At 39.5% G+C, this 21,327-nt stretch overlaps 1 protein-coding gene across 1 annotated transcript in view; it reads right to left on the bottom strand.

Moving 5' to 3' along the window:
• The window catches only part of MYO5A (myosin VA), a 158,963-nt gene that overhangs the window by 24,804 nt on the left and 112,832 nt on the right, over positions 1 to 21,327 (bottom strand). Inside the window, exons 23-30 of the mRNA XM_074327734.2 lie at positions 19,500 to 19,593; positions 16,974 to 17,122; positions 12,783 to 12,896; positions 7,752 to 7,895; positions 7,384 to 7,437; positions 5,223 to 5,450; positions 3,138 to 3,146; positions 920 to 1,020 (exon numbers count right to left, since the gene is read on the bottom strand). Coding sequence (XP_074183835.2) covers positions 920 to 1,020; positions 3,138 to 3,146; positions 5,223 to 5,450; positions 7,384 to 7,437; positions 7,752 to 7,895; positions 12,783 to 12,896; positions 16,974 to 17,122; positions 19,500 to 19,593 — 893 coding nt within the window. The remainder of the gene's footprint in view (positions 1 to 919; positions 1,021 to 3,137; positions 3,147 to 5,222; positions 5,451 to 7,383; positions 7,438 to 7,751; positions 7,896 to 12,782; positions 12,897 to 16,973; positions 17,123 to 19,499; positions 19,594 to 21,327) is intronic.

The raw sequence follows: 21,327 nt of genomic DNA on the forward strand, positions 1-21,327 counted from the left end.
TGGCGATGTTCTTTAGTTTGTGACATTTTTCTATCTACCCCCCCGATACCATGCAACAAGAGACCTAGACTGCACACTGATAATAAAAATCTCCAGAACTATCTTTCTCGCCGATCATCGCTGGCCATGTTCTTGTAAGCATGTAGTCTTTTAAGTTCAGAACTCAACAGCACTAAGGCAGGAAGGTTGGGAAGGGCTGACAAGAAGGCCCAGGGAATTCCACAGATGAGCCGTTACTTTGTGATAATCTCAGCTAGAGAAAAAGCTTCCGGAAAGTTCAGTCATTTAATGACTGTGCAAATCCTGCTGTCTCAGTCAACCCACCTCGGCTTCTTAAGTGTATACTGACTGAGCTAAGTGCCCTTTGCAACTTCATTCATATTTAGAGTAAATGGGATAAAACCAGCGTTAGGGTTTTCTCAGAACACCTTAGGGAAACATGACAAAAACTTGGTCTTGGTTATCAGGGTCCCATTGTAGAGATCATGGTCCCCTTTTAGAATTCTATGGCGAACACTGATGGATTCCAGATACTTCATCATTGCTCTTCACATTAAGTTCCAATTACTAAAAGCTGCAGTTGCCTCTACAAACCTTCCCGAATAACCAGCCTGAATAATAAATGAAAGTGACTCCCCAAGGCAGTCCAACAGTTAGTGACTGGTTTCCCTCTCAAGGCTAGGTAGGCCCTTAAATATACAGACATATATTCCCTTGATGTAAAGAACATTTTCCCTGATACCTCTCATCAATACTGCTGCCTTACATCACAAATGAGATTTAACTGGGGCTATACTGAAACACTTGGATTCCCTTTAAAGGTCAGTGGATGCATAAACACGCTGATGTACTGTACAAGAGGCCTGAAGACACAAGATCAGGAATATTAAAACAAATGAATAAAAAAGGGTGAACTTACCTGTTTGTTTCTTTCAAACCAATGTATGCTTGTGCTATTTCACCTTTATCTTTCATTTTTTGTACGTCTTCCAAAAGTATTGTGGAATCTGTCATTGTATTCTGAAGGAGGAAATGACACATTTCCACATTCATTAAGAATCAACTCAGAAGCTTTGGACCACATACATGTTTCTTTCCTCCAGAATAGAGGGCTTTATGTGCTCCCCCACAGCTCGGCCCCTCCCGAGCATCAGCTCCAGCCACAAAAATGCAAGAGGAGAGGGGGTCAGGCAGCTAAGAGAGAGGAAGCTTCGGTCCCTTTCCTGAGAATCCTTAATGCTCCATTACAAAGGTAGTGAGATTCTAGGGTACCATTGCCCTGTAAACAAAACAACTGATGGGCTATGTGTGTTTTACATTATGTGTGTCGGGGTAGAGAGAATACAGCATCAGAACAATAATCAGGCAAGATCACTAAATAACTATTTAGTGAAATGGACAAAGCTGTTCTTTCTACTACTTTCTGATCAGTTATAATAAAACAAAAACACCCCAATAAAACACTAAACGTTTGACATAAACCTCATTTTTCCATTAAAAACTCAGTACAGATAAGATGGCATTTATATAACATGCTTTAGCAAAATTAAGTTTTTTTCCCTCACTTCTTTAGATAAATATAAATGGGGAGGATTTAGCTTCTTGTAAATATCTATCATCTGCTGTTATTCAATTCTTTTTCCCTCTATTACAGTATAGCATGACGCTTTTGAAATAAACATCTGACAGGTCAGAATTACTAAAGATTTTGTACAAAAAAGGAATTTTCTGCTAACATTTCTACTTCCCTTTTTGGTCTAATCTATCTGACAACCAATGTAATTTCAAAATCTTGCTTCTACTCAGCTACTCTCTTTACCTCTCTCCTAAATCAGGGCAAGAACAGACAATAAGAACTACTGCTCTATAGTTTCTAATGAAAAGTACACTTTAGAACCCAAGGGCCCACTCCATTTGCCTCAATAGTATATATGTCTGATCCTTTGGTCATGGTTTGCTCTATAGTCTGGTTTCACAATGAAATGGTGTCAATAGGATACACTTCAAATACCATGACCTTAGAGACCAGATTCAAGATAACTTTAATGCCAAGTAGAGCCAACAAATACTTGCTTTTGAATTTCAGCATTCATAAGAAGCATCCTTTTTTTAAAAATCCCACTTTTCTCCTAATGTTGTCCTTTTGTGAGTTTATAAATGCTTCCTTAGAGAAAACCAAATATAATCTGATAAAAGCTATTAACAAAAGCTTATATTTTATTGAATTTTAAATGTCTTTCCCATAAACACCCCATATAGCATTTCTTTATCTGTTTTATAAATATTTTAGTACAAATTTCATAGAAAATTTCTTTTTCCTTTTTCCCCGCAAGGCAGAAAATCTTTCTATTCTATAAAGGGTCATTCATACTCAGATTTTGAAATTTTAAGTAATCACTCCCAAAGGCCCAGATTCTATAATGCTACATGGATACTCTGATATGAGGACCTACCTACAGGATGTGGTCTTGAACTTTTAGTAAATTAGCTAACTCGCCTAATTAACTAATCCTAAAGAAAGATAGGCTTCTTAGTATGGTGCCGTCCTGGCAGCAGGTGGTCAGTCCACCCTTCGCTCATCGGGCCTATCTTAGCTAAGAAGCGGTGGTTGGTGCCTGAGATCACACTTGGACGGCCAGTGTTAGGAAGTTCTGACTCACTGCCCAGTTTGTCTGCCCCAATTCAGTGGCCAGAAGTGATGAAAGGGTTGCACCATGTGGAAAAGTCCCAGCCTCCTCAGGAAGGGTGTGCTCAGCAACTCCGGCTCCTCTTTGCATTGGCCAACAAGCCCACAGCCCACAGAAATGAGAGCATGGGAGAGCCTGTGCGTTGGAGTGAGCTCCAAGTTAGGGGCGTCCCTCCCCCACCTGGGATGACTTAGCATAACTACTACAGTGAGCCACGGAGCTGACTGTGAATTAGCAGTTGTGGAGCCCTCGCTGTGGGCCAGACTGGAGCCTGTTACATCCGTATTTTCCCATTCACCTCCCAAATAAGGAGGGGTTAACATAGGAAATCAATTTGTAAATACAAAAATAGACTTGGTGTCCAGAAAGCGTCAACTACATATATAAAGCGATATTTGTAAACTACAATTAGGATTAAATAGAAGTACTTACTAAAAATTTTGTAATTACCTTGTCATCCTGAAAAATCACAAATCAGTGAGCATAAAAAAAAAAGGAGAAAACATAAATAAATAAATAAATTCCATAAATAAATTCCATCAAGTCCCCATCATAACAAATAAAAGCTAACTGTAAAAACCACAAATTGTTTCTCCTAAAACTATTTCGATAAATAAATTAATATTCACGGAACTGACATGAAATGGACATTACTGTCTATTTATGTGATGGCAACGCTTAATTCTCAGGAACAAGTGCTTGAAATCCTTTTTGAGTTGTTGTTTTTTCCCCTAATTGTAAAGTATTTTTGAGTATGTGAGAAAATGAACCTCCTGTTAATGTATATGGGTGAAATTTTTATCCTCGGTCTGTGAGAGTTATAGCAATGCCCTGATAGGATGTCATTTGTCCAAGTAAAGCCTCCCAGAACACTCGTGGAAGTGGAGCAGATAAACCAGACCTGGCCAGGCTGGATCATGCCTTGCTCACTGGGTGTCACTCACCACTGTTCTGCACGGGAGTTGTGAAATGATGAGTCTATGACTTAGAAACTGAGTGGGACGAATAGCCCTGTGGTATCTGAAAGGTCTCAATCAGCATCATAGGCATTTTTCTGAGGACAGGACAAGCTGCTGCCAGGTGTAGGCTGGGAGCTTGGAAAGCAGGGACTTCAGTTTGACAGAGCCAGCCCACTAGGGGCTGGCAAGCAGGTGTTACATGGAGTCTGTGAGATGGGTAAGTGAGAATGTGTGATCCTAGAACGATGTGCTCTGTTAGCTGGATTGATTTTTGTGCCCCTTGGTTCATTTTTCTTTTCCTTAACTTTTACTAAAATTTCTTGTGAGAATACCAGTTTGTCACAAGGGAATCAGAGAAAGGAATCCCGATTGTGGACTCTGCTCCAGCTAGCATGCCGAGGGGGCCTTGTTTCATGAGGCCCAACCACAGTGGTCATCATGGGAACCAAAGTGAGACAGGTGAGATGTGCAGGGCCCAGCCAAAGGAGAGCTTCACCTCTCCAACTTCTCATTTCAGAATTAAGGGGTATGTGATTTGTTTTAAAATAAGGAAGCCCTTTCTTTATATAACTCCACTTATTAGTAGAACATACCCCCTAGGAGTCTTCAGTCACACACCTCATTTTGATAATTGGATATTTTTTCCGGATTAATCCTAGGTGAGAGTTGCCTTTATCAATCCAGACTTACGCACCAGGTTCACTATCTTAACCACATGCAGAACTATCATTTCTGAGAGACACACTCTCAGATCTTTCAGGCATCCAGTTCATCTTGTATCACAGTCATATTTTATACAGCATGTCACGCAGTTGGGATAGTTGACGGCCTAAAGTCTTGATAACACTTTGCTGCACGCACATGGGCAGGGATACAGGTTAGGCTCTAAGACGATTACTCAGACCATTTTTGTCTGAGGGCAAATTACAAAGAGGCCCTTTTCTGATCAGCATATGGCAGTGATAGATCTCTAATTACCTGGGGGCAGGGAAGGACTTCAAAGAGTCATCTACATTCTCCAGTGTGGGTCCTTCCTGTTGAGTCACTAAACACAGCCCCTCCCCACTGGGACAGCTCCCACTATTAAACAGAACTCCCTAAAGTGAGCAGAAATCATCTCTATGTAACTTCCACTGACTGATCTCATTTCTAACCTTTTCATATGTTGCCTTTCCAATTAAACAGGCTATTTTCAACAAATAATTTTAAAGTTGTATTTTACACCTTCCCACAGCAAGACAATTTATGAATTTTCGTATTTAATAGAATTTTATTTTTGATCAAAATTTATTGTGGCCACATTACTACAAAAAGATTAATTTTAAAAGCCCTTTGCTCATGAGTGAGAGATGAAACTTTGAAGATCATTTGGGATTTTATTGGCTTTTTGCTCATTTTAATTGACACAATAGTTTTAAAACAACATTGAGATTTTTTTTTGCTTTAAAATGATGATATCCTCAATTAGATTAAAAATGCTCTTAAGTGTTTGCTTCATTTTAAATGGGAGGGAAAGGCTAGGAGGAAATAGGGGCCAGTCCCCAAAAACCCTCTTTGGCCACTTGCTCGTTCTTACCTTGGGTTGGATGGCCTCTTTCTGGCTCACCAGCTGAGACCTCAAGATTAGGACTTCCTCTTTGCGGACGTCCAGTTCCTCACTCACAGAGGTCAGCTGCTCCATGAGGACACGGTAGGCGGGTGCTCCTGGAGCAGTCACCTCGGGGGCACTCTTCTCACTAAGGGCCTTGCGTAACTCATTTAACTCATTTTTTAGTTTTTTGTTTTCTGATTCTAGTTCTTGACGCTGTATGTAGAGACAAAGAATAGTTCATCACTGTCATTCTCAGCTTTACATTGGAACGCTCATCTTCCCCCAAGATTGTAGAAGAATTCTTCTGGAAAAGGTCATCAGAGCTACCCTAGTGAATGGCTTCCAGGTTCTACTGAGAGCTCTGCTTGCAATTTAGGAAGTCTGACATCCAGTGGAATTGAGCAAGGTGAATGGTAGCTTACTTCATCAACCCAAATTCCAGAGTCAAATTTATTCCAGGCCTGCCCAGGGCGTGTTCACAGGCCCGGAGAGATTGCTGAGTTCCCAGGGATGAGTTTAGCCTAGCCCTAGGAGCGAAGGTTTCATTTGTGGGTAAATATAAGGGCAACTATGAGGGTCCAGCTGGTCAGGTTATATCCAATGAATATTTCAAATGAGTAGATCCCTGAAATCTTGGGTAGCATCCTCTTAATTCCTTTGTAAAGCAGAATGGAAAGATCACTGAAACCTTAGGCTTTTAACTGCTAATAAAAAATTACCATATTATTTAAACCAATAAAATTCCCTTTAGCATTTTGGTGACAACAAATGGTATTTTTTTCATATTTACTTCCTGTATGGCACGCTTTGAAGTTGCTGGCAGAAGCTTAGAGGTGGGAGGAGAGGATGGGCCACCTCTTCCTTTGGCCGTCCAGATGGACATACACATCCTGTGCCCCCCCCTTACTTGCACACACTGCCCGCCCCCCTTGTGCCACCAGTTAGCACGGCCCTCTGCACGTTCTGCTCACATAACAGCAGTGCAAACCCAGAATAGAGTTCTGCTACTAAACTGTATTTACTGACATTGAAACACAAATGTCAAAGGATACTGGTTGGCAGACACTGAAGTAGACAGTCATTTAAAAGCACCGCGGTGCTTTATTTAGTCTCACAAGGTTCTGATTCTGGAAAGCAGAGGAAGGAGCCAGGTGGGACACAGCCTGCTCTGTATCAAGGAATGGGCCTTGTTTTTCTTTTTTAAACTTGTGTTACCTAAGATGCTTTGTATTTCAGGAACTACTGTTCCTAATCCAGTGCCTTTTCCTGTGTTCAACTGCTCTGGGACACACGGCGGCAGCTTACCACTGTCTAGGTAGACACTGCCTTTAACCAGTAAGAAGACAAAATTCTCCACCTGCATCCTCACCTCTCAACTGTTTTTTAAAAATAAGTTAAAATATGTTTCTACTCTGCAAACTAATAGCTAGCTACCTTTGTCAACAACACATAGTTTCAGTAGGTTTGGTGGTTAGAGCAGGGGACTGGGAGCCAGAGACCCCTATGTTCAAATCCTGTCTAGTCTCTAGTGGGATTATCTTAGGGAAGTTATTTATATCTCTTAGCCTCAATTTCCTCATCCATAAAATGAGAACTAAAATACTGACTTTCAGGATTGTTATAAGCATTAAAACTGATATATAAAGTATCTGTATTTAAAAATGACGATAATGACAGCAGCCAGCATTTGTTGGGTACTTACTATGTGCTGGGCACTATTCTAAGCAGTTTACATAGACTACTTCATATAATCCTCATGACAGTCCTATAAAATAAATATTATCATTATTCCCATTTTTCAGATGAGAAAACTGAGGCCCAGAAAGGATACATAACCTGCATGCAGCCACATAGTGGAGGATCTAGCATTTGAACTCAGGCAGTCTGACACTAGAGTTCAAGTCCTTTACTACCTTCTGTAGCTTCCAATGGCAGCTACTGGTCCTGTTTTTGCTTAGACTGAACTCTAGCTTACATGAAATAGATTCTACAAAAGGGAAGAACACAAGGCTACACATAATGCCTGAATAAGGCTTAAGCTAGGGCCTTGGGTGCCCTTAAGGATGTTCTATAAGAAAAAGAGAGGCTCTGAGCAGGCCTCTTGCCAAAACATGATATTCCGTCTTGGGCAGAAACTTCCCATTACCTTGAGTGACTCATATTCCAGTTCTGCACCTCTAATTGGTGGTCGTTCTTCTTCCTAGGGAAAAATATAAAGTTTTCGACTTTACAAAGAAGTAGTTATATTTTAATTGTTACATTTTTACTCAGAATATTTCCTTGCTCTGCAGACAACAGTGAGGAGAGTTTAGCCCGTCACTACTTAAACCAAAGGTTGCTTGGTTAAGGTATTCCTGGGATGAGCTCCCATTAAAGCAGAGACAGCAGAACTGGAGCCTCTGGGCCCCATTTGCCTGCGGGCCTGGGCACTGTGTGTGTGTGTGTGTGTGTGTGTGTGTGTGTGTGTGTGTGTGTGTGTGTATCTGTGTGTGTGTTCGTTGCAGCAATACGCACCTTTGCCCTGCTTCGAAGCACCTGCTCCTCTTTGCGGTCCAGCTCATCCTGCATCACCTGCTTCTCCTGCTCCAGCTCCGTGACCCGTTTCTGGAGCTTGAGGAACAATGACATATCCAGAGGCACCTTCCTCTCGCTTGGCTCCTAAACCCCAGAAAAAATAAGATGGTTGAGACGATCCAAAAGGCATACAAGCCAATGAGAAAATGATGAATGGCCCAACAGAAAAATAGGCTATCTTACAGAAGAAATATAAATGGCTGAAGAATATACAAATAACATGTCCAACCCAGCTAATAAATGGAGACATGCAAGTTAAACAACAGTGAGGGTCTACTTCTCCCCTCACATTAAGATTAATAATGCCATGTATCAGTAACAGTGTCTTATATGATATTAGTGGAAATAGAACTAGGACTTTTAAAAGAGCCAGTTAGCTGTATTTATTAACATCTAAATGTGTGATAGACACCCTTTAACCTAGCAATCCATGTTTAAGACTTAATCCTACAGAAATATTTATACAAGTACACAAAAATATATGGAAAAATATGTTCATTCATTGCAGCATTTTTTGTAATTGCAAAAAACTTGAAAGAACCCAAATGTTAGTCAATAGGAGAGTTGCTTAAATAAATTATGGTATAGGCCAACTGTGACATACTTTAAGCTGTTAAAAAGAATGAAGTAGATCTACATGAGGAAATAAATGTGTCCTAGATAAAACTATTAACTGAAATACACAAGTTGCAGGACAGTATTTATATTATGATCTTATATTGTGCTTAAAAAACAAACAAATATTCGGGACTTTTACACATATCTAGCACATGGCATATAAAAACCTAGAAGGCCATCCATGGTTACATTGGAGAATGGGAGGTATTAGGTTGGTGCAAAAGTAATTGCAGATTAAAAGGTTAAAAATTACAAAAACCACAATTACTTTTGCACAAACCTAATACTATGGGAAAGTTTCATTTAATACTTTATACATTCTATATTTGAATTCTTTTGTAACCAGGAAAAATGATTTTTGAAAAGGTGAAGTGCCAGCATCAATACTTGAGATCAAGCAGAGAGAAAACTGAAAAACCAAAACATATAAATCCCTTAATAAACTGAAAGATAACCTAGTAGCATTTTAAAAGTATGTCAATTGGTTCTAAAACAGTGAAAACTACTAGGATAAATAAAGACACATGAATTAAAGCTAAGCAAATGGAGAGAACTAACCACCATCATGGAAGTTCTGAGAGTGCCCTAATTGTTTTACCTTGAATACTTTGGTTTTGAACTTTTAATGAGGTAAGAAGAGAAAGAATTGTATCCTTAGAGTTAATGGAAAGAATAAGGAGTCTCTTTGTTAGATAGAAAGAAACAGAACAATAACAATAACATTTATTTAATTAAATAGTCAAAGTATAATTCTTAACTGGTTAGCAAATCTTATATTTCCAATTGTCAGTTTTTAAAAAGAATGTTTTTTTTTCTGATATAAAGGCAAAATAAGTTTTTATAGAAAATTTAGGAAATAAGAAACATACAAAGAAGAAAAATGCAGGCATAATCTCATATCCAGAAAAAACTCACAATTTTTCTATGCTATTTTTTCTCTAGATTTATAGAATTGGAATAATATTTTTGTTATAATTTTATTTTGTCTTTTAAACTTAGCATCATATTACAATTGTTTTCCAAATTTATGATGTGACATTTTAAACCTTAATTTGTAATGGCTGTGTTGACACGTGTATCATCATTTGCTTTGCTATTACCTTACTGATAGGGAGGTTATGCCTACATTTTTACTATTGAAATATACTAAGATGAATATCCTAGCACAAATATCTCAACTTTCACATTTTTAAATCTGTTAAATTGGTTGGGCCAGTTTATACTCCATCAGCAAACACCACCTTGCCTGGAAGAGCAATGACTGTTATAAAAAAAACCAAAAAAAAAATTGTCTCAGTTGATAGACCAAAAGTGATAGTTCATTATTGTTTTAATTTACACTTCTTTGCCTTTTGATAAGGTTGAATAATTTTTATATTCATTGGCTATCATTGGTCGTCTGTGAATTCTTAGTAGTGTCACGTTCAGTGTTATCGCAGTTCTAAAAAAAAAAAACACCTAAGAAGAATCAACTAAACTAAGAAGTCAGACATTTATAGGTTGTCAAGGTCATTTACCTACAAACTAGTTAGATCTGGGCTTTTTCTTATTGTCCACTTTTGTAATGCTAAACAGTAAGAGAAAGTTTAGATATATGATCTTCACCATACAGTCTAGCCTGACTTAGAACAAAGATAACATCCTGCCTGAACATGAATTACTATAGAATTCATTCATACAAAAACTCATTTCAATACATCTCACAAATACTTATATTTTAGCAATGTAAACATTCCATATTATGTATTTTTAATTTATATCTATTAATGATATATGTGTCCGTGAAATTTCTAATTATTTAATGTTTTTTACGCTGTAATAGAAGACTTTGTCCTATGAAAAAAATATAATATTAAAGTGTCATCATTGTACCTAAAATGTTGCCATTTGGGAATCATTTCTCTCAGCCTTGAATGGGCATTTTTGTTTAAAAGGAATCCTCTCATTAAAATAGGATGGGGTAACTTTTTAGCTATCAGTTAATACTGTACAAAGAATTAGGTGATTGCTAGATAACAGCAACTTTCTATAGATAGGAACATTAAAACAGATGGAAGAACACAAAAAATAACATTTAAGAAGTGCAAAATTGCTTGAGGCATAATGATTGGTAAAAGTGCTCTGGATGGCGCCCATTTTTCTCCCCCACGACACATCTAATTGAAGAGATACCATTTGTCCTCCCTATACGACTGCACATGAGCAAGAAGGAAGACTAGGGGTCAGGCCCAGGGCAGAAAGCTCCGTGGTCTGTCCTGTGGTGAAGACAGCACTCCCAGCCAAAGCCAGCTACGTTTCCCATCACGTACTTACGAGTAGGCACAAGGAACAAGCATGACTAGTCTGGTGAAAAGCCTTCCCGGTCACTGAGAGAAGGTTCGGGGGCAATGCCCCGTGCTTGAGAAGGACAGTACACAATGCTCTAAGACCTGTCTGTGACTTCTGGAGTCCCATTCATAGTCATTATCCAAACGCTATGAGAAACGTACTGAATCTCACTCTAACCGATCTCTTAACTTGAGAAAAGATTCGGTAGAAAACAGGTAAGAATTAGAAACAAAAGGCTTACCCCTCCTCTCAAATCTGTAAGAATTTGGAGAATACTTGAAAAGAGTAGAGACCTTGACAAGTACCGTTACTGGTAAAAATTACATTAAGCATATAAACGTTTTTTGAGTTTACAAATATAATGCCCTCAATCAAAACTACCAACAAGAGGACTCTTTGGCCTGAGTTAATACTAATTAATTTGCAACACAACCTTTTTGCCATGGCTTTCTCCCTCCCTTGCAGGAGCTGCTCATGGTGTTACATTGAAACCAACAGTTTGTAAACCACTTACTTCCCTGAGACTACTGAAAGGAATATTCCCACTAAGACCAACAGGATGAGATCCAAAAACCTTCATATCCACTAGAGGCTCAGAAACTGTCATTTTGAAATCTTCAAAGTCTAACTTTGTAGGCGTCTCCAAAGATGGCCACCAACGTTTCCTCCTAACACAAATGCCTTTCCTCCCACCAAGAGACGAAGTTTATTCCCTTCCCCATGAATTTGGGCTGGCCTTGTCATTTGTTTTGACCATAGAATGTGGCAGAATTGACACTGTGCCAGTTCGGGGCCTGGCCCTAGGAGGCCTGGCATCTTTTGCTTTGTCTCTTAGAACCCACTCACCACGCTGCTAAAGAGAGAAGCCCCAGGGAGAGGCCCGAACAACACCGGGCAGAACGGCTCAGTCAAAACCCAAAGAGCGTGAGCAATAATAAACTGCTGCTATTTGAAACCACTAAAGTTTGCGATGGTTTGTTGCACACTTGGAACAACCTCTCTCTGCTGTGTACTGGCCATACTGCTGTGTTGAGAGTCTCCAGCCTAATGTCAGCTATAGACAGAGATGGGACTGGAGAACTACACAGTAGAATCCCTGGATGGGAGGAGGTAGAGTACGAAGCACCGAACAGACAAGCCCTAGGGAGGATACTGGCCCTGCCATTTACAAGCGGTGACCTTGGACAAGTAACTTAGCTTTCTTGCATGTATGATTCCAACTTGTATATATGACATCCCAACTATGTAACATTTTTCTTTAAAATGATCAGAATGAGAAGGCAGGAACCTTTCATTCTTAAGTAAAACTAAGACAAGAAAGAAAAGAATCATTCTGTTTTTTTTCAGCTATTCTGCAAGAAGTCTATTCCTGGCTTGGCCATTTCCTCAGAGTATGATATAAAAATAGAAGAGTTGTGCTTCAATTACCCATTACTGAAACTAATGTCATAGTTGAAAAGAAGATCTGAGAATTGGTTTGGGAACAATCTAACTTAAAGTCACTGTACTCTTGGAGTTACAGTAATATGTCATTTTGGTTTTGTACCACATAACAGAAAACACTAAGGCAGATTTATAAGCTGTTTTCCATGAATATTTGTGGAAGAAAATGACATTGGTAAACACTGTCATGAAACAGAGGCAATAATTTTGCTAAACTCTTGGGCACTGGTATTTGTAAGATTCAAGGGCAAAGGGCTTACTTTTTAAACAATTTACCTCCACCTGAAATAAATTCATGACAGATTATATTTCTACACATAGAATAAGTTGAGGTGTAAAAGGGAATTACAAAAGGGAAAATCTGGTCATCAAAATTACATTAAAAATTAAAATGTCTATTGACAAAAAGTATGTGCGATAAGTATGTATGCACACAGCTAATTAAGCACCTATGAGTCACTTATGAAGAATCAACAGTTCAAACCAAATGTTATGGGCAAATGGGGTCCACTCTGCAATGGAAATGTTCTGTTATAGCAGCGTGATCACATTCTACTGTTAGTGACAGGTGTCTAAACGTACCTCTGTCCTCAACGGAATGTCTTCAGTTTCTGCAAGTTCAGAGCTAAAGGTGTATTCGGACTCATTGCTGCTGTGGGTGGAGTCTGTTCTCTTGTGTCCAGGCTTAGGCACATGCTGCAAAGCAAATAAACCGGACATAATGAACACAACATCACCAAAGCAGCCATAGTCAAGGCAGCGTCCACTGTAACGTGGTTCTAAGCCCCACTCACTGACTTGCTGTTCTCATGCTCAACTGATGTGTGCCATGTTGCCTTGACTGAACCCTCACGAAAGGGTGAAGTTCTGAGCGGAAAGAAAGTGGGAGATGCACCAGCAGGGCGTGACAAGAACCGCTGTAAAACCAAATGCTCAAATGAAGATCATCTGTGATGATCAGTGGAGACGTCTTCAGGTTTTTAAAGTTGTCAGTGGCCAGCCAGTCACACCGGGTGAAGTGCAGGTATGATGCCTCGGCACCCAAGCACTGACTTCAGTCTTGTGATCAAGTAAAACTGACCAAAGTTCACACGATATGCTTAATGACAGCATAACCATTTTACTGCTCTGTATTTGCGTATAATTAGGCAGGGAGGGAGGGAGGGCAGGAGGGAGGTAGGGAAGGAAGGAGGGAGGGAAGGAAGGAAAGAAGGAAGGAAAGAAGGGAGGAAGGAAGGGAAGAAGGAAGGAAAAATGGGAGGGAGGGAGGGAGTTTCACTTAGGTGACTATAATTTCTGTCACTTTTATGCATGAAGTTGACTCTGGAGTCAGCAGTGGGAAGGATGCACAGTGCAGGAGAGACGAGAAACTGCTCAAAGAATCCTGTGAAGATCCTTGGGTTATTAATTCAGGAGTCAAGGTGACAATTTTATGACATGCTTATGAAATTGCATTCAGAAAGCTTGTGGGGAATAGGAAAATTAAGCAATTGTCGTCCTTTCCTTTCTGGAGGAGCTTGAAGGAAGAAGGAATAAAAGGCTGGGTTTGTGCCCCTCACCCCTAGTGTGCCCTCAGCAGAAGAGGTGGTGAGGTTCAGACGCCTAGATCTCGCAGGACTATCGATCCAGGGAGCTTCAGCAAGGCCTCTGAGAGCTTTCTGGTCTGTTCAATTTCCTTTCCTCCTTCTCCCCACTGCAGGAAGAACCTGAAGCCACAAAGAGCTTCTTTGCCTCTTTCCTTCCAAACATCCAGGTGTATGGCGAGAGATCCATCTGTGCAGCCACAGGGAAGCCAGCAGGCCGAGGCTGTTGGAAGTCTCCCAGGCAGGCCCAGCCTGTCCTCCGGTGTGTAGGGAAGACCCATGCACACCAGAACCTCTGCACTCTATAGCAGCTGGGGTGCACATTAAAGGAGAGAACTGCCACACATCAAGCCAAAGGCATTCAGGTTTACTCTCTGTTTATACACACAGGTGCTCTTCGATTTCCTAGTCCAAGCCAACATTTGTATAGGATGATGTCTATTTAATAAATTGGTTGTGTCATTAAGAAAAACAGGTAGGTCCAGAAACCCTAGGACAAAGATTTTTAATAAGCTTATTAAAGAGGAGTAAGACCCCTAGTTTTTTTCCTACATGTGTGTATTATTAGACACATGTTAAAGTATGAATAGAAGCAATACTGTATATTTGCTACTTAATGTAACTTTTGGATACACCGTCGCGGTTAAGTGCTCTGGGTCTGAAACAGGAGAGAGCTGAGTAGGAATCCCAGCTCTGCCACCTACCTGTCCCTTACCCACCTTCTCCAGGCCTCCCTTTCATCATACCGATAAAGGGGACTATAATATTATCTACCTCACAGGATTTATGTGAGGATTAAAGAAGACAGTGCAAGTAAAGACTTCAGCATAGCACCTGGGATATAACAGGCATACAATTAACGGTAAGTGACGCTGCTGTAATTGTTAGGACCCTGCAGTAATTCAACAACTACCTTGTTGGTGGCCTTTCAGTTTTTATTCAATGTTATTCAGTTATAAGGACAAACAACTGACTTGATCATCCTGTTTTTCAAGATCTGCATGCAGCCCCTCCTCTTTCCCTTCTGTCATCTCTCCCATAGTTCCTTCTTTTCTTGAATCCATTTTACCCCCTTCATCAGGATTAATGACCCTACTGGTGACTGATGGATTCCTTCCTTACTTGGAATTAATTTATCTTCAAACACTTCACAAGCCTGGATTCCCTTGCCTCATTATCCTTTCATTGTTGGCTTGAAACTCTTTAGCCCTGGATCAGTCTTTTCTCATTGCCGCTGCCCTCCAATTGAATGTTCCTGGAGAAAAATCCCACGACACTTCTTGGTACCAGCGAAAACAAATCTAGGCCCTGGTACTCAGTGGCATTATCTTTGGCCCCTGCATGGCACAGAGTAAGGGAAGCCCTGAGGCAGTCTATCCATTCCCCTCTCTTAAGTGTTCCCACCATCCATTTGAGGAATTTGTTTACTACAAAATGCTTCTTTAGCCTTGTGGCAGTGAGAGCTCCATTTGCAGAGAAGTGTCAATGAAATATTAGGCAAGTACCCACCTGTTAGTTGTAAAGTTCTATCTAAACATTAAAATAAGAGCTGTTGCTATTAATATTTTAATTAGTCCTAAATTCTAAAGGCAAATTTTTATTCTCTGCAATCCCCAGCAAACATTTCCTGCAGTCTGCGATCTTGATTGCATCTGGAGCTAGGAAATGAGACCTAATGAAGAGTAGGCTAGAAAGCAAGCAACCTCTGAGCTTCCTTCCTCTGCTCTTTTCCTTTCCCTTCCTCTGAGCATTCTGTTACCCAAGAGGAATGACAATGAGTCATAGTCACACAATAGAGAGGGTTATAGGCTGAGAAATCAGAAATCAAGCAGCTGAACTGCCCCTGGAACTTGGTTACATCTTTTTTTCCCCCACAGCACTGCTGAGGACAGAATGGATAGCAGGCAGAGACTTGCTCAGCAGGAAGGAGTAGCCAGCCCTGTGAAGCTGCTGGAGGACGGCCATTACTGGAGGGTCTTTTCTACAGATGGCTCCCTCTCTGACTGAGCAGACTAGCTAACCTCACAGATGTCCCTAGAATGTGCTCCGGGAGTGAGATAAATGGCATATGCTTCTCTCATTTTGTTTTCTGAGGTTTATAAGGCATACACTGTTTAAAAAGTCCAAAAAATTCTGTAGGGAAAAAAAAATCTGTTTATCTCTATGTAAACAGGTTGATCCTCACCTTATTTGACCTCAATTATTTACTTTCCCAATGCCACTGCTTAGCATCCCAAGTAACTAGGGGCCTCAGAAACACCCCGTGGGATACAAAGCTCAGCTCTAGCCATAGCTGAAGCATAGATTAACCACAAATGTTGGTGCGGTTATCCTGTAAATAGGATACAAATACTCACAAGAATGGAACTCTGGGGAGCACGATGTTGAAAGACAGAAAAAGAACTCAAGAGAAAGCTGAGAATGAGAAAATGTGAAAGAAGAAATGTGACTTTGCAAATGTCACATTTTTAAAATTTTGTCAAAGGATCCAGATAGAAGCAAAATTTGAAGCAAATACCCCAGAGATAATCAAATTACCTTTTTTAAAAAAAAAATAAGATATTTTTTAAATAAGATATTTGAGAGCATTTCTGGCCATTTGTGCCAGGAGGGTATCTTTAAGGCTGATACTTTTAGGGAACAAGGGAGCTAGGGAATTCTTTGTTTCCCGATAACAGGTGAAGCAGAACAGGGAGGGAGAGAAGAACTATTAAAAGTACGGGAGGTACACTGCCAGATGCAGAAGAGTCTTTGAAATAGATAAGTTATTACAAATAGAGGCTGAACTTTCTTTTTGTAGGAATATGTCTTTGAAATTATAATAAAAACCAGTGGAGAAACTACTCAATTATATGTATATTCGCTTTATATTCAAATTTTACATTAAGTCATTCAATACATAAAGTCTAGGTGTACTGACTTTATACCGTCGTATAGTCCAGTCTTCAAAGTGTTCGACTTTATTACGTATTTATGAATAATGTCATATGATTTCTGGAATTTGCTTTAAAACAATCCAATCCATTGGGTGGGATGGGACGGGGGGGGGGGGTAGAATGGAGGGTAGAAATGTGTTGACCATTTTGGAATCGGGGGATGAGTACATGGAGTACATGGGGGTTCGTTCTGCTGTTCTATCTACTTTTGAATGTGTCTAAACTTTTGCATTGAAAAGAAGCACATGACTCACCACCATCAGAGTCATTTCTTCTTTGAGGTCATCATATCGTTCTTCTAAGCGACTGAACTCATTCAAAAGGTTCTGGTATCTCAGCCTTTCATCATTAAGATCGAGTTCCAGTTGTTTTGTTTCTTCTACTAACTTCTTCTCCATAGTCTCTGAAAGAAAAGTATACCAAAGATGGCTCCACACTTACACTGACTTCCAGTTTCTCTGCAACTCTGCAAGGGGTTTTACTTTTAGCACCACTATGATCTATGAAGACTATCGTCATAGTGAATGTAGGAAAAGAAAATATCATGACCAAAAACTGAAATAATTGATTCATAAAAACAACCATCATCTACTGAGTTCTTCCATGTACTACAGACTAGCGCCACTAGTTCACTCAGTGGTTACAGCATATCCTTGACAAACTTCCATTAGTCATTGTCTAGTAATAAAAGTACATATTTTTTATTCCAATAGTATTCTATTTCAGGCTATTCATAAAATTCTTTTGTCCAAGTTAGTACATGCTGTTAAAAAGTCAGAGATATTCCTCAAGCCTCTGAGGGAATGGTGGCTTCTCAGAGGACCTGGCTATCCTACTCTACAGAATCTCTGTTCATCTCAGTCCTGGGTTCTATTTACCAATTTCCTGCACTCTGAATTCCCTCGCTGTCATATTACTCCCCCATTTCTAACCAGAGGAGATCCCCATGCCTGGTCATGTGTGTTGTTACTTCTCCTATGTGCTGCTGGGGACCACGACCTTCCTTTTACCCACTCCACTCTGCCCTGTCTGTTGCCAGAAGCCTGCATTTGCTTAGCACAGCATCTGGAGGCTGGAGATGAGCCCCTGAGTGCAGATTAAGCAAAGTGAAAAAAACCTCAAAGCTCAGCTATGTTTTAACTCAATGAGCCAACCATCCATATTTATAAATGTTAAGCTTCCTACCACTATGGCCCATTTTACCTTCATATTTTGTGGCTAAATCTTCATCTGCCCTGCCTGCTTCTGCTGCTTCACTATTTGTTTCTCTGTCAGCTCCATGAGGACAACAGCTGCAAGTGTCTTACCACGACTGTTTCTCTGGTGCCCAGCACAGTGTTTCCTTACCACAGGGCTTTCATCATTTGTAAATGAAGGAATGAAAGAATTTCTTCTCCCTATAACAGTCTATAAATTGCCTGTTATTCCCACCATTTGTAGAAGCTGCCCAAGGCTATCAATAGATTTTCCCTAGGTAAACCCATTATTAGTTCTTTGTTCTTATCATTCAGTCAGTTTTGAATAACATTTTATATTTTCCCGGAAGTATTCTCATCATTCTGAATCTTTCCATCACTTCTGCACCCTAGCAGACTTCTTTCTATGTCTTTAGTGACTGTTTCTCCCTTCCCTTCTTAGTTTTCTTTTCTGGCTTCTTCTTCTTCTTTTTTGTTAAAAATCTAAACCCTTACATATGGTCATCCTATAAGGCTTAATTCCATATTTTCTTCTCTTTCTTTTACCTTATTTCCTTTAATTGGGAGGGAGGGGGCGGTGTGGGGAAAGCACAAAGGGCTCTCTTATCACCATAGTGTTAGTGGGTACCTTACGGCTCATTTCTTTCTCTCTCTAGTCTTCAATCTCAGTTTGCTTTCAGAACATCTCTATCTGCAGGCACTAGCTGACGTCCAAAATTTAGCACTCTAACCAACTGATCTCATTAATTTTCCTCATGAACGGGTACTTTTTTCCCCTCAATTTCCTCAATACTAATAACATACGTCATATCAAAACTTTAGATATTTTTATTCCTTTTATGAATATAACATCAAAAATGCTAACATTGTGTTGATTCTTTTAATATATCCTCATTCCAATCCACCACTTCCTTTCCATTTCCACCACCAATTACTTTAGTTCAGATATGTATCTTCTTATCCAGTTTATCTATATGTGGATTCCTTGTAAATTATCACTCCAATCTCTCACGAAGAGAAAACTGAACAAATGTCCACATCTAGTTAGTTCTCGATTCAAAAAATTGGTGAGTGTTTTGTTTGTTTGTTTCTTTTTTGGTCTGGTGGCAAAGAGTGGTTGATCTTGGGAGAATAATATACATTGGTTTAAAAATAAATAAATAAATAAATAAACAAACAAATAAATAAATAAATAAATAAATAAATAAATAAATAAAAAGACTACATACAGACAGATATACCCATTAGCTCAAGAATTTTTCCTAAATCAACAGGAATCCTATAAGCCATAACTGATTAATCATACATGAAGAACAATTAATTTCTTAAATTACATATATTGACTAATTACATATGATATTTATGAAATATTAGTTCACATTTGTACATAAAGAGACCAGATTTATAAGTTCGCCAACTAATTCAACCAAAATATTTACAGCACTTGCCTCTTAGAACTTCATAAACTTACTGATGACAGTCTCAACTCTTAAAAATATTTAAGCTCTAAGCAAAGCTCTAACTTATAAAACTTTGGTCTGAGGTAGGTTGGCATGCATTAGGTTGAGACCACGTGAGCTTTACCTGTCATCTCCTTTGCCTGCTCCACGATAAGGTGATTAAGGGTCTCTTTTTCCTGCTTCAGCAAAGTATTTTCTTCCTTCAGATTTGACACCAGCTATAAAATGAAACAATAAACTGAGGTGACTGCAATAGACAGATGAAGCCCAGAACGAAGTATAAAGACCACATGCAGTCACTCCTTCTTTCCACATCTCTCTGCCTCATTTCTTTGCCGAGTTATATCTAGTCACCTTTCAAACTTGGCTCAAGCATTATCCCCTCCAGAGAGCCTTCCTGAAAATTCCTTCCAAGTAGATGTCTCTCGTCTGGGCTACTACAAGACCCTCCTTGTCTCGGCCTCTTTAGTGCCCTTATAAATGATTTACTTTCACTTCCCTAATAGACTAGAAATTCCTGGAGGACAGAGATGATAGCTGCTGTTGTTCTCCTTTGTACCTTGAGCATTTAGCAATTGCCTGGGACCTAGTAAGAATTTGCTCTTAAGGCAACGATAATGCTTTCCTCACCTCAACAGCCTGACACAAAGCCTATGTGTATCCATGATTCAAGTAGAGACTGAAGAGGTTAAGAAAGACAGGAAGGGTATTTGGATTCTGGAAATTCACTGAAGACTTTCTGAAGTTCCCTGCTGTCTGTCTTTAAAAAAAGAATTTCCCTTTGATCTCCTTTCAAGAGTTTTGCAAAGTTGCAAACTAGTCCTTTGATTCCACATTTAAGGACTGACCTTAAAATAGTGTGAATGAAAACTCATAGACACAGACAATAGTTTAGTGGTTACCAGAGGGTAAGGGGGCTGGGGGGTGGGAGATGAGGGTAAAGGGGATCAAATATATGGTGGTGGAAGGAGAACTGACTCTGGGTGGTGAACACACAATGGGATTTATAGATGATGTAATACAGAATTGTACACCTGAAATCTATGTAATTTTACTAACAATTGTCACCCCAATAAATTTTTAAAAAAATAAAAAAAAATAGTGTGAATGGACGTAAGTCCACTAAACTGTACACTTAAGAATGGTTAATATGGTACATTTTATATTATGTATATGTATATTTTACCACGACTTTTTTTTTTTTTTTTAAGCATTGACTTTTAACTTTCTAGTTCCTGGTTGGGTAACAATTCCCTGGAAGCAAAAATCAAAACCAAAGATAACTTTGCAAAGTTCATAATTTACTCAGTTCATCTCTGGAATAAAACGTGTACTTGAAATGAGTGAAATCTGAATTCCTTTCTCTAATCATAAGTTCAGGGAGCTCTCAAAGGGATAGATTTAATAATAAAGAGAAAGTGTCAGGAGGACAGAGATAGAGAAAGAGGACTCTGACTAAGGAATCCTAAAGAACAAGGAAGTTAGATAACACTGTGCCACAGCAGAAGTCAGTCCAGAAGGTGTTCCTCTGATGGTCCAATCTCTTCCCTCCGTACACAATGCCCTTAACATCAGCCCTCAGTAGAAAGGCCCAAATTCTCTATGTACTCTTGAGAGAAGATGTGCTTTGTCAGGGGTGTGCAACCAATAACCTGTGGTGCTTTCTCAAATACATGTGCCTAGCCCACACTCCTAGAGCTTGGGCAGGTATACTTTTAGAAACTCGCCAGCAGATGCTGATACACACTCCTGGTTAAGAACCACAGTTCTGGCTTACCTTCTAGGCTCCTTGATCAGTTTGACTGGGAATGTAGCTTTCCTAACCATAAAGCTGGCTGTCACAGTGAAAGTTTGCATTTTTTCCCACTACTACACTCAGTCCAAAAGAATCTACTATAGCTATCCCTGTGAAAAGCAGAAGATAATAAGATAAAAAGAAAGGAGAAATCTGA

Source organism: Rhinolophus sinicus, chromosome 3, assembly GCF_057876585.1.
Source record: "Rhinolophus sinicus isolate RSI-liver-muscle chromosome 3, RSI-T2T, whole genome shotgun sequence".
Taxonomy (NCBI): domain Eukaryota; kingdom Metazoa; phylum Chordata; class Mammalia; order Chiroptera; family Rhinolophidae; genus Rhinolophus; species Rhinolophus sinicus.